General features: G+C 39.0%; 1 protein-coding gene across 2 annotated transcripts in view; it reads right to left on the bottom strand.

Moving 5' to 3' along the window:
• wdr7 (WD repeat domain 7) overlaps positions 1–17,490 on the bottom strand; it is a 207,983-nt gene that overhangs the window by 175,972 nt on the left and 14,521 nt on the right. For both annotated transcript variants that reach the window (XM_066710923.1, XM_066710924.1), the window contains exons 10-13: positions 14,860–15,007; positions 12,729–12,977; positions 12,245–12,465; positions 6,019–6,214 (exon numbers count right to left, since the gene is read on the bottom strand). In XM_066710923.1, coding sequence (XP_066567020.1) covers positions 6,019–6,214; positions 12,245–12,465; positions 12,729–12,977; positions 14,860–15,007 — 814 coding nt within the window. The remainder of the gene's footprint in view (positions 1–6,018; positions 6,215–12,244; positions 12,466–12,728; positions 12,978–14,859; positions 15,008–17,490) is intronic.

The following is a 17,490-nucleotide window of genomic DNA, read 5'->3' as shown; positions in this document are numbered from 1 at the left end:
GAAATGCAACCCATTTTGCATTTTGCAGTCACTTTCACACACACATACACAAACACTCTGCAAAGCTGGCAGACCTAGCCAAGACATATAAGGGATAAGGTCTAAGGGACTGAAAATATGATGCGGAATATTCTTAACCCTAATATTTTTAACTAAACCATACAGTGGCAATAGGAAGTATTCACCCTCCTTGGACTTTTTCACATTGTTGTATTACAACCTGAAATTTCATAGAGATGGCATACGAATATCCCTTTGATTCATACAACCTACACCACACTTTCAATGTGGGGGCTGAAAAAACAAATCAAATAAATATTGTAGATGCTACTTGTAGCTACTGAAGATGCTTTTCACTAAGCAATGAAAAAAAAAAAAAGTATTATTCCAAAGAAACAAAAATATGTAAAGTGCAATGGAGTATTCCTATTTAAGTGCATTAAGAAGGACATCAGGTTAAAAGGTAAGATAAACCAGTTACCTCAAAGTGGATTTTTTTTTTATATATATATTTCAGTAGACTACTGCATTGTTTTAATTGGTGTACATCTCCATTGGTTTCTCCTCCAGTTTGAATCTGGCTGAGGTCAAGAGTGAAACCAGTTGAAATGTCTCCTTTTTGCCCTCAACTAAGGAAAGTTTACACCGCTTTCTGTGAACTGTGACGCTATTGGGATTTTGTTCAATATCAACTCAAACGAGTGGCAGTTTTCGAAATAGGCTGAGAATTGGACAGGTAAAGGAGTCTGAATTCTCCCTTTTCACTCCAAGACGGTTGTGGCTGCTCCTCACATTGATAGAGGACTTCAGTTCACTGTGCTATTACCCATTCAACGCATCAGCACACAGAGCTGTTAATTTCACACTTTACTACCCCGCAATTTCTTCTACTACATCTCATTCTCAGACCTTCATAAAACCCCCAAACGCTCACCTACTTTACTATATATTACTATATTTAGCGTGGACTTCATCCAAGGCAAATCATGAATAGACTTTTGGGGTTTATTTCTACATCTGCTTAAACTAAAAGATCAATCACTCTACACTAAAATCACAATAACTTTTTCTGAGGCCTGTTATGACAGAACTTTTAGATGCTGACTTCAAAATACTTTATGAAATACTCCATTACATTTGTGTGCCATCACTCTGACATGGAGAATAGTGGAATAAGGGTGTGGCTTTGTAGTCCTCCAGGGCTGAATTCAAGCGGCCAAGAAGTGTATAATAATATAGAGACACAAAAGACAAAAGAAATCCTGGAAGCAGGACTGAATCACTGTAGAGCCCACCAAGGTCTTTCAGCCTCAAATTCAAAATATAGAGACCATATCACATATTTTCCCTTAAAGATAACTCAGCTGATTCAGAGCTAGTCTAGGTGAAGAAGAATGTGAGTTAGAGGTTGTTTGTATTTGCTATTGGTGGATGGGTGATATATTGATATTTATTAATTTAATAATTTATTAAAGAAATGCATACTTAATTTACTAATTTCTTTGTTAATTCGAATTAGTGTATGGATTAATTTATATTTATGTGACTTGTTATGAAGACAATACATGTTAATAATGCTCTTGAAATTAAAATACTTTGGTTGCCAACTATGACAATGTAGAATAACCAAGACAAAAAACAACACAAACAATGGGTCATCAACTGCACCCTGCAGGGGGTAAAATACTATACCTGATAAGTCTATAAAAAGAAGCAAGTTTTATAGTAATTCCTTCCCATGTGATTTCCATGCAGACCAGTTAGATAATAAAAATCCAGACAGAGTTCCCCTCATCAGCCCTGAAAAGGCTGTGACCTACTCAGCAACATTCCTTTAAAACCAGTTTTAAGAGCTTGCATAAACAGGCTAATGCACCTAATTTCGTTACAAATACTGACTTTTAGCATCAGGCTTATTCAATATTTAGAAAATGTTTCTAAAGTGCATGGCCCCTGGTTTCCATTGTGCAGCGCAAAGGAGTACAAAGCTGGGTGAATTTAAATGAGAGCAGTCTCAGGAAGTGGCATGTAGCTTAATGAAACCTTGTGCAAACATGACAAAGGCACATATTAATTATTTACTGGGGTTGTTAAAACAGAAGAGCAGGAACTATCACTTAATGGCATAATCATCAAAATATACAATTATAATAATAAATTAAATTATTGTGTTACGATTGTGAGGTTTTGAGGTTAGACAAAACAAGTGATCAATGGATAAAAGTGGGCTTTGGTTTTCTCTGACAATAAAATTGCAGTTCTAACCACTTAATATCTCCTATATTGGTTAAAAAACTTAAAAGAATAAAGCACAAAGCTGATAAAAGGATGATGGAACATGTTCTCAAAAAAGGCAGCTGTGTTTGAATTGCAATATAAAGAGCAGTTCTGTGAAGACAATGAAATTCTCCCATCTACACCCAAGAGAGTAAAAAACACGAATTCAAATATATAATAAGGATACTAAAGTTTTCACTAGCTTAAGAAACGTGCTGCTTTTGATATACGTGTTCATATAAAGAAATAGTTTATCCAAAATATTTCATTTTCACATTGGTCTGATTTGAGTTTACAAATTAGTTGAAGCAGGTTTTAATTAGTAGTTCCATTCAATATATCAGTGAAATAAGGCTTTAGGACAATTCAATAAATAGATTGCAGAAGACTTGCATGATGATATGCATAACGATATTTAATTATGAGTCCTTAAGGCATTTAAAAGTTAATTAAGAGAAATAAGGAAACTGTGAAAAAAGTAAAACATCTTAAAATTATTAATCCAAATACTAAAATCACAAAAAAAAAACAGCAAGCAGTTTCTAAGACATTCCAGTACTGTCATTGCTATACATTCCTACATGTTTGTACAATGATGGAAAAAAGTATTTGATCCCCTGCTGATTTTGTACGTTTGCCCACTGACAAAGAAATGATCAGTCTATAATTTTAATGGTAGGTCTATTTTAACAGTGAGAGACAGAATAACAACAAAAAAATCCAGAAAAACACATTTCAAAAAAGTTATAAATTGATTTGCATGTTAATGAGGGAAATAAGTATTTGACCCCTTCGACTTAGTACTTGGTGGCAAAACCCTTGTTGGCAATCACAGAGGTCAGACGTTTCTTGTAGTTGGCCACCAGGTTTGCACACATCTCAGGAGGGATTTTGTCCCACTCCTCTTTGCAGATCCTCTCCAAGTCATTAAGGTTTCGAGGCTGACGTTTGGCAACTCGAACCTTCAGCTCCCTCCACAGATTTTCTATGGGATTAAGGTCTGGAGACTCCAGGACCTTAATGTGATTCTTCTTGAGCCACTCCTTTGTTGCCTTGGCTGTGTGTTTTGGGTCATTGTCATGCTGGAATACCCATCCACGACCCATTTTCAATGCCCTGGCTGAGGGAAGGAGGTTCTCACCCAAGATTTGATGGTACATGGCCCCGTCCATCGTCCCTTTGATGCGGTGCAGTTGTCCTGTCCCCTTAGCAGAAAAACACCCCCAAAGCATAATGTTTCCACCTCCATGTTTGACGGTGGGGATGGTGTTCTTGGGGTCATTCCTCCTCCTCCAAACACGGCAAGTTGAGTTGATGCCAAAGAGCTCGATTTTGGTCTCATCTGACCACAACACTTTCACCCAGTTCTCTGAATCATTCAGATGTTCATTGGCAAACTTCAGATGGGCCTGTACATGTGCTCTCTTGAGCAGGGGGACCTTGCGGGCGCTGCAGGATTTCAGTCCTTCACGGCGTAGTGTGTTACCAATTGTTTTCTTGGTGACTATGGTCCCAGCTGCCTTGAGATCATTAACAAGATCCTCCCGTGTAGTTCTGGGCTGATTCCTCACCGTTCTCATGATCATTGAAACTCCACGAGGTGAGATCTTGCATGGAGCCCCACACCGAGGGATACTGACAGTTATTTTGCGTTTCTTCCATTTGTGAATAATCGCACCAACTGTTGTCACATTCTCAGCAAGCTGCTTGGCGATGGTCTTGTAGCCCATTCCAGCCTTGTGTAGATCTACAATCTTGTCCCTGACATCCTTGGACAGCTCTTTGGTCTTGGCCATGGTGGAGAGTTTGGAATCTGATTGATTGATTGCTTCTGTGGACAGGTGTCTTTTATACAGGTAACGAGCTGAGATTAGCAGCACTCCCTTTAAGAGAGTGCTCCTAATCTCAGCTCGTTACCTGTATAAAAGACACCTGGGAGCCAGAAATCTTGCTGATTGATAGGGGATCAAATACTTATTTCCCTCATTAACATGCAAATCAATGTATAACTTTTTTGAAATGTGTTTATTCTGGATGTTTTTGTTGTTATTCTGTCTCTCACTGTTAAAATACACCTACCATTAAAATGATAGACTGATCATTTCTTTGTCAGTGGGCAAACATACAAAATCAGCAGGGGATCAAATACTTTTTTCCCTCACTGTAGCTCTGTAAAATTACATCTCTTCCTGTCATCAGAGGTTTTCTTTTCTTGAAGCATTATTGTTTACACATTATGATATTAAGTTGTAAACAGAACAAGGTTTCAGGAGAATAAATTATATCGATGGGGAAGCAAATGCTCTGCACAGAGCAGCAAAAAAATCTTGATCCAACTGTTCTATATTTGAAAAACAATTAACAAATGCCTGTTACAAACACAAGATGGAGATGGATATTAGATATAGATGGAGATTCAAAATATATAAATAAATATAAAACAAACAGCACAGGATCTTCAATCAGATGCTCAAATCAAAGAGCTGGCTATACATATTCAACCTTCAGCAGAAGAAAGGTGAGCTCTTCAATCAAGACAATCAGTCTTCAAATTCAAATGTAAAGCTGTGGCTGTTTAAAATAGCCAGCACAGGAAAAATAATGCATTAAATCGTCCAGCTTCCATCAAATATTAAAGATAAGAGATGACATAAGGACAAGGACATACTGTACATTTACACTGTTACGACAATAATATGGTAAGTCGCTAATAACATCACAGAAGCCTAAACAAAATAAAGACATTTCTAAATCAGTCTTCTGTGACAAAAACAACAAGAAAACAGCCATGTAAGTCTGTGTATCAGTGTCTTAGGTAGAAGATGCAAGATGAAAAAGTGAAATCTTTCAAACGTACACGGATACATTTTTGTAAGAAAATATATTTTTCCCAATGTACACTGCCTTAAGTACAAGCCTCGGGCAGCTCTGCGATCAAACACAGAGAGCTCTCCTCAGAATATGCTTCAGGACCTGTAGCGAGCATGTCAAGTCCAATTTAGGTTTAATTTTGTTTTGCATTTTTAGAACTTTCAAATACCAGATGAATCAATGCAGTCAAAAAGTTCTGCCTGTACCTATATAGAAAAAAATTAGCATAAAAACTCCCACAAGCTGAAATTAGCAAAAATGTATTAGTTCCAGATGGACATAAAGGCAGGTGAAAAAGTGCATACCAATTCCTGTGATACCAAGCAAAGACCATGCCTACCGTGCCTTTTTCAGCACAACTGATAGACATGAAGTCATTGAGTGAATAAGGTCAATGAAAATAACCTGTTGTCAAAACCAAATGTATATAAAACAATTACAAGGATATTAGGTATTATTAGATCATTAAATGGAGTATACTGAAGGCAAAATTTCACACAATCAGGAAAGAGATTTTGACCATTCCATTAAATTGGTTCATGGTAGGTGTAATTAGGCTCAAATGCAGTTGCAAATGCTTTTAAGATGGTTCATCAAGGCAAGACCCCATATTCCTTTCAGTCAAACACACCCATTTATGATCTTCTTCACCTTGGCAGTGGACAGTTTGCAAGTGACTGAAAAGGTTCTGAACAGGTGAATCTGACTGAACTTAACTGGCAGAGCTGTGATTAAAAAGTCTCACCTTGATGAACAGGGATGAATACAATCTTGAAAGCTCTAGTTGAGCCTGGGCAAGTGCTTTTGAATCCATGTGTGGTTTAGGATTGGATTGGTATGGCCTGGGACTGCCCTGTGTTGAATACATACCTGTGTCCATCTGCCAGACATAGACCGACCCATCGGAGCAGCCCACCACCAAGTAGTCATCACAGGGCCTCCACTTGATCACCTGAATGGGGAAGAGGTGGCGCGACGCCAGCATAATGCACTTCCGCTCCCGCAGGCTGAGGAGTCCCACGGAGTGATCACTGGCCACAGAGCACACGCAGTGCTGGACACGGTTCTAGAGGGACAGAAAGAATGTCCTATCAGATGCTGCTGGACACCATGACTAGAAGAAACATGCTCCTACCTTTTAACCCAAACCCGTGTGTCTAGATCCTTCAAACCAGTTCCTTGAGGATCGCAGTTAAGTATGTGTTAAATCCTCCTTTGCATTCATGTGTATTAAATAGCAAAAATGTTAATTAATTAATTAACCAAATTTAAAGTACAATGCTCTGTGTAGAAAACTGAAATTCATTCAGACTGGAATAACAGATTTAAATATTTTGGTCACCTTTACGGTTAGTCTATTTAAAATACTTTGTCGTGGTTCATCTTAGCATGAAGTAAAAGGCTGTAGGAATGAGAAACAGGAATTTAAGAAAATGTCTAACCTGAAAGGAATCTTCATTCTAAAGAATGCCATCTCGATTTGACATGCATTGTTACTTTCAGATTGGAAGAAATGTCTATGAAAATTAAAAATTAAATAAAAACAGTTGTCCTTCATATAAAGTTCAATTACTGAGAAGCTGTCCATCAAATCAGATTTCTGTCATTTGGCACAATGAATGTGATGGGAAAGTCCTTTGTTTTCAAATTGACTAGATATTTGTTTTCAAGACACTGCTTCCATTTTGGGGGAGGGGGTGGAGATAATTCAATCGTTTGCCGACACATTTCATTACTAGCCTTTTGAGGTTCTGTGATATTACATGAAAGTGGAAAACAGAACAGAGAGCCCATAAAAACCAATAAAGAAAACCTTAAAAAACAAGAGCTGGCTAACCTAATAAATTCAAAATATAAAAGGAAGCCCAACAGTGTGAGAGCTGTAAGAAGTCCCAACACTTAAATGCCATCATGGTTTTGACTACACATGGCTAAATTCGACATATAAAAAGCATTCCTCAGCTGTAATTTTAAAATGAAATAAAGGATGTGTGGATGGTCTATTTATACTCTCAGGCTCTTATTCCAGATACTAATATTTTGAGCACAAATTCTGAATGCAGCACTCAGAGGTTTATCATAAACTAGGTCTCTAAGGTCTCCATTATAAAATCTATTCTGACATGTTTTTTCTCTGGAACAGCAAAAGCATAATAACCTGACTTTTCTGTTCAGTTTTCTTTTCACTTTAATGACTTTTGAAGATTTCAAAGCCAAGACAAAACTAAAATATAAATAAAATAAACTATTCAACTATTCAAGGCAAAATTCTAAGTGGAAATAGCTGCCAAAACTGCTTAATGACAGGGCAGTTATAAAAATAATATACTTTTAGCTTTTGAATACTTTTGCATTTTGAAAAAGTGGTTTATTTGTTTTACAAATATATTTACAAATCTAAGTCTTCAGAAGGATGAATTCTTAAATAAAACTAAGAGACATTAAATTGGGAATCTAACTGGAAAAATAAATTGCTTGGTTTACAAGTATGCTTCTAAGGACCATATGCATCAGATTTTTACCATAGTTTCCAAATGAAGAAAACACCAAGCAGTGAGGATATCTAAAATTTGTTTTGTTTTTTTCTTATTTTGTACTACTGGATGTTTGCTTTTCATCAATAAAAAAATGGTGGTAAACTGAATATGAAGTTAAGGTTTTAAGAATATATTGCCAGGTCTTTAGCGAGAAGGCTGAATTCCAAAAACAATAAATTTATTCAAAGGCAAACACAATTAACTATAATCAACCTGAGATACAAATGAGGCCGACAACAAAAGGAAAAGTTATTAAAAAAATTAAAATAAGAAAATCTCTGAAGACTGGTGAACAGCAAGCAAACTGAAGTTCCAGTGAAAAGCAATGTTCTGCAGTGTTGATATACTACCATAAAAAGCCTGACCATGGAAAGACTTGTCAAGAGACTGCAGTGCAACAAAATAGCAACGAGGAGCTGCACTTGGGCTGTGAGAATGCATCATTCTTCATCACTGTCAGTGCGCACTTCCACAAAGCAGGGGCGTTATCATCAGCATTTCATACCACTCCTTCACATGGGGCCTTTCACTCTAATGAGGTCATGTGGAAACACGCTTCATCAGTAAAGCACTTTGGTGCTCAGTGTTAAAAAGCCTGCATGTAACAGCTTTACAACAGTGGTTACATGCTGTAATATGATGCATGCTGCTGTAATTTCAGAAAACACATACATTAAAAATCCAGGCAGTGTAGCAATCAGATCCAATGCGTTTATATGAATTGCTTCTAGTACTTTGTGTGATCATCTGAGGGTTTTCATGAAAATTGCTAACCATAACCAATAATCAGGCGAGAACCTTTTTGTCAGATGCTTTGACACCGTTACACTATTTGTATATGATGTGCAAGTTCAACTCTCCATTATCAGCTACATTAATTCCACCTTAATTTGCAACGAACTTGATAAGAAATGGGAAATGCAAATAAACATAGAAGTTCCACCTCTACATTCAAGCAGTGCACACATTTATAGTCTCCTAAAACCAATGATTTAAAAGGCGTGTTCATAATAGAAACACAACCTACACAGACAGCTGAGAAGAAATAGGAAAACTGTTCAACTAAAAAGCTCGCTAGAGCCTCTATCACTCTCTATCTTTAAACTCATTCAGGTAAGTATACAGGTTAATTCAATTAAGTAACATGCTATTTTTCCCAAGCACTTTAATACAAATAAGAAATGTAATCCCACCACTCTCAGAATCTATCCAAATAACACAATAAAGTCAATTCATATAAATAATCATGTTAAAAATTGAATCTTAAAAACTTACAGGCAACATTTAATTTTAATTCTGGGAAGAGGTGAAAAGTTTAAGTTTAAAATGATATACTAAAATGCTCACAACAGGTTGAAGATTCTATTTGAGGTGAGAATGTGACATAGCCAAGGTGGGGTGACACCCACTGATGGCAGCACTGTTGGGCACAGCAGGGGGAAACCAGGGCTTTAAGCAGGAGACGGAGCGAACAATATCTAAGAAAACAAAGTGGATGCTATTCCTGCAGATCAAATTCAGATTCACTAATTACTATCATTATACTGCCATTAAAAAGCAATTATTTGGAACATGTTCAGAGCTGAGTTTAATAGTGCAAATGACTGAATTCTTCCCCCAAAAAATACATAAATAAGAGGCTTCTAATCAATGGCTATTAAAAAATAAGTTTTGCATAACTGATGCAAATAACTGGGATGCGTTTCTTAAAGCGTTTAAAATCCCGGTCAGCATTGTTTCAAACTGGACAGTGTTTGAAGGGGTCGCAAATTTGTATTGAACTGCCGAAAGGGTGATTTTATGATTTAATCAACGGTAATGTGGGCAGTTCAAGGGGGGAGCTGCTAGGCGCAGGTATACTAAGCACTTGGGTATTATAGATTTCAACAGATATAGTATCCAGCCTCCTCTCACATATCAATTAAATGCTCCAGTCCTTAAGTACAAGTATTGATATGCTATAAACCAGCAGCATAACTAAGCAGGTCATTAAATCCAAAGTAATTCTCAGGCAGGTTTATTTACAGTTTGCACTACTCTGGGTAATGGACACCAATATTGCTTCTGTCAATCAATGCAAGGCGGTGGTTTTCTCGGGAGGAGTAAGACACACACATGACACGGTTTCTTCCCAAGGAAACCAGGGATGCTTTCTGGGATTGCAGGAGGTGTAGGAATCAATTCCCACCCAGGCAAAAATCCAACTCCTTCAAATTCACTCACTCACAGACTAGAGAACCTTCCACACCTGTTGATCTGTATTCTTGAAGGTCCAATTTGTACCCCTTTTCCTTCTCAATTTGAAATCTCCACTCTAGTGAACTTGATGACCATTATGACTTCTGTGCTGCAAGCCCAGAATGCCTACAGTCCATCTATCAAACCAATCATAGAACTTTTACACCGACATGGTGCCGGTGTTGGAGTCGGAGCCAGTGCTCGGCCTTGGAACCAGCTAAACTTTTTACGAACCGGCCTGCATTTCCTACCGGTTTGGGAACCGAACGCTGACGTCACTGGATGTGGGCGTTCCCAAGCACGGGATAGAAGTCGAGAAACACATGGCAATAATAAATCACCACCGAGGCGGACTACGTCTTTGAAACCCTATTTAACCATCAAAATTAAACTCGTTCAGTGTCTACACACAGCACAAATACACTGTAAAAAACAAAACAAAAAATCGTGAGATCACATGTAGACAAGCAGAAAAGATAATACAACTATACAAATATGCTAAGATAACTCTTTTATTTGTTTATAAGCTGACTTAATATGCGTTTCCCCCCTCATTCCTTCATTACGAGGACGTTAAGATGCTACATGGAATTCAAATGCTAGATTAATTTCACATTCATAATCATAAAATACAGCCTATATAAAACATATTAAATTGAACACTATTTATCCTTCCCTTGTTCACAGGAAATTGTCCACAGGTGGAAACACTGAGATGCATTAAGGGATTTACACCCATTGGCTATGTCAGACACTTTTACTATATTGAATACAATACCAGTTAGAGTTAACATCGTCGCCGCGCATACAGTTTATTATGAATACACTTTGTATGAGTGGATACATTTTCATTCATTTTGTGGCGTATTTTTACTTATATTCTTGTTAAAAAAACAATGACTATACGCTAGCCTATTGATTATGAATGCAGTTGTTTTGGGGGTATTTGCGGCGCAGTCATGGGCAAAATCAATAAACTGTCGGACGATCTCAGGTGATGTTAATGCCATCATGGTTTGATGGGAAATTCTGCTTATTTATGAAGTCTCTGATGACGGTCCCAAATCACTGTTGCATTGTCCCTGTTGCCAGACACCACAACAATGTTCTTATGTTTTGAAAGTCGCCCTGGATAAGGGTGTCTGCTAAGAAATACATAATAATAATACATTGTCAGCACTCTGCTGGCGTGTGATCGCTCGCTGCGCTGTCAACAGCGCTTATTGTGTATTTGATTTTCTCTTACTGTAGAATATGTATGTTATGTGTAATTCGCCTCCTGTGTTAAGAAAATGAATTTATTCATAAATTATTAATCATGCGCAAACCAACCAGGGACACATGATTCGTAGGGGCACTGAACTCGGCGTAACACCGCATTTCTGCCAGTGGTGGAAGAAACTGCCCATAAGGACCAGTTAATGATCTGTCCATTAACAAACAATATTTCTATCCAATCTATATCATCGCATTAACTCTCCATCATCATAATATTGCTGTAACACGTCTTTCCTTGCTCTCATTGCTGCCATTTGACAACTCCTAACTAGTTAGTTGACCTGGTGAGATCATATTTTTTACTAAAGTTTTTCTCTCTGACAGACCCGCTGACTGCTGCTGATTTCGCTCATTTTTTATCAAAAATCTCCTCACTGCTCACGTCTCTGCTGACATCTTAAAAATGGCGGCTGAACTCCAGGAAATAACTTTTTGTGTAGACAACTTTACCCCACCCCCCGGCCCCTGATGTCACTGGTTCCTTGGTTCCAGACCACCAAGTTTTTGGTGCCGGCTAAAGCGGCTCCAGGCCGGCCAAGAACCAGTTTTTTTGCAGAAAAGCGCGGAATGGTTCCAGATTAGGCACCGGCTCCGAACCAGCACGGGCACCATGTCAGTGGAAAACCACTATCAGGGAGTTCAATGCAGATGGAACAGCCAAACTTATAAAGCTGCAGGTGCTCGAGAATCCACAGGAGTCAAATGACTATGGAGAATTTTGTTTTCTCCAGCTAGCTTCTACTCAACATGTAACAAGCTAAACACTAAAAGAACACATTTTAACTTCTCTCATTTCGAAACATATACCATACTTATCCACCTTCGACATTAAAGACTTTCAATGCCCATTCTGTTGACTCCCACTGACCATTTCCATTCTTGGATTGGCCAAATTTGAAACTACAATACAATCAGGTTAATCCCACTTACAGACAAATGGTGTGACTCATCAAGAAAAGGAGCTGAAAACCATGAATTTCTGCATCTTAAAGTTCGTATCGAAAGGCAATTAGGCTATAGAGAGGGCAGCGGGGCAAACTCACACTGCAGTTCTCTGGGGGGACTAGGAGCTGGGTGATTTCTCCCCCATGGACACAGAAGATGTGCTTCATCTCTCCTGTAAAGATATCCCACACAATGACAGAGAAGTCCACCCCTCCCGAGACCAGGGAGCGCTGGTCATAACGCGGGGAGACCTGGTGCGGGTAAAGCAGGCAGGTCACTTTGTTGCGGTGCCCTCTCAGGATACGGTGGGGAGGCCAGCCTGAGGAGAGGGAAGGAGGGAGAAGGAGAGGAGAGCCAGTCTGTAAGAAACACCATACTATCAAAGCCAATAGTAATAGTCTAGTAGTAGAAATAGAATATGGCTGAAAAATAAGAAAGCCGCCAATGCAATTATGTAATTAGGAGCTGAGCTTGAATGGAAAACTGAAGACACTGTGGGGCTGACTAGGACAGAAGCTGGGAACCATCGCTATGACCTGCTGTTAGTTTTCCTAGCCTGTGTGTCTCAGGGTTCGAATGCACCTCTGCGCAGCATGTGCTCCCCCTGAAGTAGCTGGACGATGGCTGTTTGGGTGGCAGGGACCAGCACGATGCTCCCATCCTCTCTTCCGCAGACCATGCGCCCATGGGAGGGGATGTAGACGCTGGCCGTCACCTTCAGGGTGGCCTCGGAGCCGGGTAGGGTGCTCAGTTGGTCAATGATGCCTGCCGGTCGGGGGCTGAGCTTGTCAAAGGCCTCCTGAAGGCTGATCGAGGCAGACACGTCAAGCTCTGCGAGAGAGGCAAGAAACAAGACAGCAGTGGTGAGACAGAGCGCACTGTGCAGCTTCTTCACTCTCCTGCCTGTGAAGAGGAAACTGAACGAATTAAAGGACTTGCAGCAGTGGTGCACAAATCTCGTGCCAGAGGGCCCGAACCCCATTAAGGTTTAATAGGCCTTTTTGAATCATCAGCACTTTAAGAAATTGATAATGCTGTTAAAATCAGTGGTTTTACACCAATAATTAGATTAATTAATGTTGTGTTGATTCAAACAGTCGTCCCAGGCAGTCTGAATGCATACACTGCACATCTGATCTGCACAGCCCCAAACAGGTGATAAACCAGCTATACCAAAAGGCCAGTTTCATGACTGTCCCCATGTAACCCCTGGTGTTTAGGAGGTGATGACTGAAAGAGACCTGCTGGATTTGAAGAGCACTGATTTAAACTCCAGCAGCAGCAGTACACCACCACTAGGTGGCGTCTCCAATGCCCTTTTCCAATGTTTGCAGATTGAGTCCCATTGACAATTACCCCAGAGTATACCATTAAATGCAAATTAAAAATGGTAATACACTGGTTGAGTAAAAACACACTTTTTCTTCAATATGCGGACAAATACTTTTACAAGAATTTATAGTAAAGGACTGTCAAAACCCCAAAGTAACGAGTGATTTATGGACACAACATAGTACTTTTTCAATTAAGTTAGAAAAATGTAAGTCTATTACTATTTATTATTTACCCTGCCAAAAACTCCACAAAGACAGCACCACCCAAGTAAGCAACAATTCAGCTTAATGCATTTAAAAAAACATTTAAACATTTTTTTAAATGTGATATTCCATAATGGAATTGGTAGACTTTTCGCAACAGTTTATCCTTTATCCTATAAATAAGAAGACTGAGTTTAAGGTTTGTCGCTGTTCCCTGCCATGATACTGACAAACAAAAAATGCCAACTCCGTAGAGAAGGGTGGTCTTGCTCTTTCATAATTCTGTCAAGGCCAAACTGTTGAAATGCATGGCGCTTACTCCACCTAGTGGATACAAATAGACATCCATAAAACAGACCAAATTCATACTGAATGTTTTTTTTGTTTTGTCCTTTATTTTGTTTTTACCATAATCACAGTACGACGAACACATTTGAAAATATATATATAAACATTGTCAGTAGAAGTTCAATAAAACTGTGTGACAAAAAGATCCCATATAGAATGTTGTGTACGTATTGGATCAAGCCTCCCTCCAGTTGTAATGGAGAATCCACGTGCTGTGTAGAAAGCATATATTGTAGTCCATAGTTATGGTATATAAAGGCAAACCGCAGTATTTCTCTTTCAGCTCCTGCCAGTTTGGCAATTATCTCCCAAGCAAACTGTATGGAAGACTGCAGAGAAGAAATCAGTGAACAGAGAAACATGCTGACAAGAAATCTGGCCTAATATCCCCCAGGAGATCAATAACCACAGAGGCATGGCCACAAGTGTGTCCACTATGCTTGGGGAATTGCGTGCACCAGGGTTTAAGGTTTGGGTAGTCGCCACTGATCTGAGGGGGGAACAGTCTGTTCTTCGTGTTCTTCCACCGCACTTTGGTCCAAAAGGTCAGTGTGGATGTCACGGTGTGATCGTGTGGGGGTGTTTCTAATGGTTTGGAGTAGTAGAGGAGCTGGATTTTTGTGAACGGTGCAATCATGATTTGTTTATTTCAGTTAAAGCTGACGTTTTAGTCAGTAAACTAATAAAATCATGATATAATGGAGGGCAGCAAAGCAATACACTTGCTGATTGCAGAGGGTATTGTGAGGACAGATTTCAACACCACTTCTTCACAGGGATGGCTGAGAGCAGAGGGGACTTGTGTGGCATGCGACGAGGTTCAGTACCTGCAGAACCCGACTCAGGCTGCGATCCTGTGGCTTCAGGGATGCTCCAGAGAGACAGCCTCCCTGCAGAGTCTCCTTGGACCAGCAGCTTGTGGAACGGCTCCCGGCGGCCGTAGAAAAAGCGAGTTACAGGAGGACAGATGAGTAGCTGGAACACAGAGCAGAGCAACATCTCAATATGGAAATATCACTATAGCGAGACTGCAGAGAATAACGGTTATTATTACTAAGAAGAATGATAAGCAGAGCAAGACAACAAGGCTTAATAGTTTGATCTATCTGTAGACATGGAAACTATGGAACACTGATTTTCACATACTGTCCTCCGTTTAATCTTTAAATCATTAGACGCTGCAGACCTGAGAAAATTGCTAAATTGATTCAGTTAATGTGACTAACTAGATAAAGGAATTAAGAGCTCAGGCGGGATGAGAACCACAGTAGCCCACAGGTCTCGAAGAGCACATCTGAAGAGCACTGTTCTTCACCAATACTTCTGCTTTCCAGTGGGGGGGAAAATGACATCACTGTGACTGCGTATTGATACTGCACTGTTACAGGAGAACATGTTAGATGCATTTTTACTGTTAAACCCTGATCCTAGTTTACAAACTTGCTTAATTTTTTGTTTCTCAAAGGTATAAATGATGCATTGAGCAACATGCAGCTTTATCAAGACAAATTCATCCATTGATATCCAGGAAGAATAAGAGGGACTTATTCAGATGAAAATGAAACACAGTAATGTAATAAAAGAAACTTATTCCATTCATGATGTTATCAACATGAAAACAAAAAAGCTGAAAAATTAGCAAGGGCTTTCATTTTTCCACTTCATGCTGAAAGAAAGCCCTACCAAAAAAAATCAACCAAACGCAAACACTCTATCCATTTTGTTTGTTACTCCGTATACAAACATGGGCAAGCCATAATCTTAAAATTACATTGTGTGACAATTTCACTTCAGCATATATACACACTGCTTTTCAGAGGGCAATGCAGAAAATTATTTGTTGCATCATACATACTGGATTAACCCTCTTGACCTATCCCGTGATAATCATAGCTTGGGACTTGACAGAAGATGCAGAGGAACGTAATCCAAGAAACCCACAAAGCTTCAGTAGGTTGCAACAAATATAAAGCTGAAGCTTTATCTTTGTGCATCTAACTATATCCAAGTAAAAATAGAAAAGACAGACATTATCACAACATTTGCAAAATCGCTTACTATGAAGCCCCTGACTGAATGACAAGAAAACACTTTGACACTGTGCCAGGGATGGAATAGGGGGACTGAATTAATAAACCACACAAGAACACAGGTTAGACTGGTTCCTCACGTCTCCCAAAACAATGTCTGCTGGCTACATTTACATGCCTTGTATAACAGATAGGTTTGATTGGCTCACGATGAAAAAATCTGCATTGATCAGTACAGCAGGGATAACTGCAGTTCAAGTTAAAAGACAACTGGCATTTCCAAAATAAATAAAGCAAATCTCATTCAAGGAAGTTTAACGATTGATTATTAGAATACAGGTTCCAACTGGTTAGGTCTGGTTGTGCATCAGATGCCCCATTTAAGAACAGACTAAAAGTTACAGGTATACTACCACCACATATTAATTGCTATTATAATATTTCCTGTTTGCCAGTCAGGGCCTGAAGTGAGAGAAGTGTGGAACTGAGTCAGACAGAGGGAAGAAAGGGCCAAGCTCTCTAATAGCAAACTTATTGAAATATCCATTAGAAGCTGTTCCTAAGGCATCCAAAGACACTAAACATCATGGTGTCTTTTGCAGAAACCCAACTACAAGCTTAATTTCTTAGATATATTTCTAGTGTGCAAAATTCAGATTAGAGATTTATAGTCAACATATTCAACAGAAGGATACATTTATGAAAATATGAAAGGAAGACATTAATAAAGATTTGACTGGGGTTTTTGTGCATATTTAATCAAAAGAGTACTGCAAAAGCAGACCCCTCCCCTAGCTGTGATGTAGATATTTTAGAGTATGCTTGATTATTCCGGATTATAAAATAAATACATTTGAAGCCTCAGTAATAACCTCTCATTTTGTACTCAAATCCAATCTTCCTACTGCCTTTCATAGCACTATAAATCAATAGGACTATATTCCACAATTATTAGGATGATCACATAGGAACACCTTGAGACAGTATTGGATTTTTATAAGTGTCTTTATACTGACAGACATGTATGATTAGATTAAACATTACGCCTTGGCTAAACTGAAAAGCGCAGTTTAAATTAAACTGAAGAAAGGATCATAACATATTCGTATGGCCCAGTAGTCATTTGTATCTTTTTGTCAAGTGGGCTCCTGTCCAAATCACTAATTACTTTCAGTGGGAGGGCAATCCTGGTTACCATTGCCAGCAATTATAAACGGCTATTTCAGGGTCTTAATGAATGATTGTATTGTAAGTCATAATGAGACATTTATTTATTTATTTTATTGTGAGTGGACGATTTTGCGGATGCCGTAAGGACTGCCTCTGCTGGCTATTTCTGAGTACTGCTGTAGGTGCTCTTACTGGTGCCTCTATTGGCCAGGTACGGCAGAGTAGCCGAGGAGTGTAGTGCTCCCAGGCCGAGTCAGA

This window comes from Amia ocellicauda, chromosome 8, assembly GCF_036373705.1.
Source record: "Amia ocellicauda isolate fAmiCal2 chromosome 8, fAmiCal2.hap1, whole genome shotgun sequence".
NCBI lineage: Eukaryota > Metazoa > Chordata > Actinopteri > Amiiformes > Amiidae > Amia > Amia ocellicauda.
Note: the sequence above shows the minus strand (reverse complement) of the source record. Positions and strands in the feature narration are given on the sequence as shown.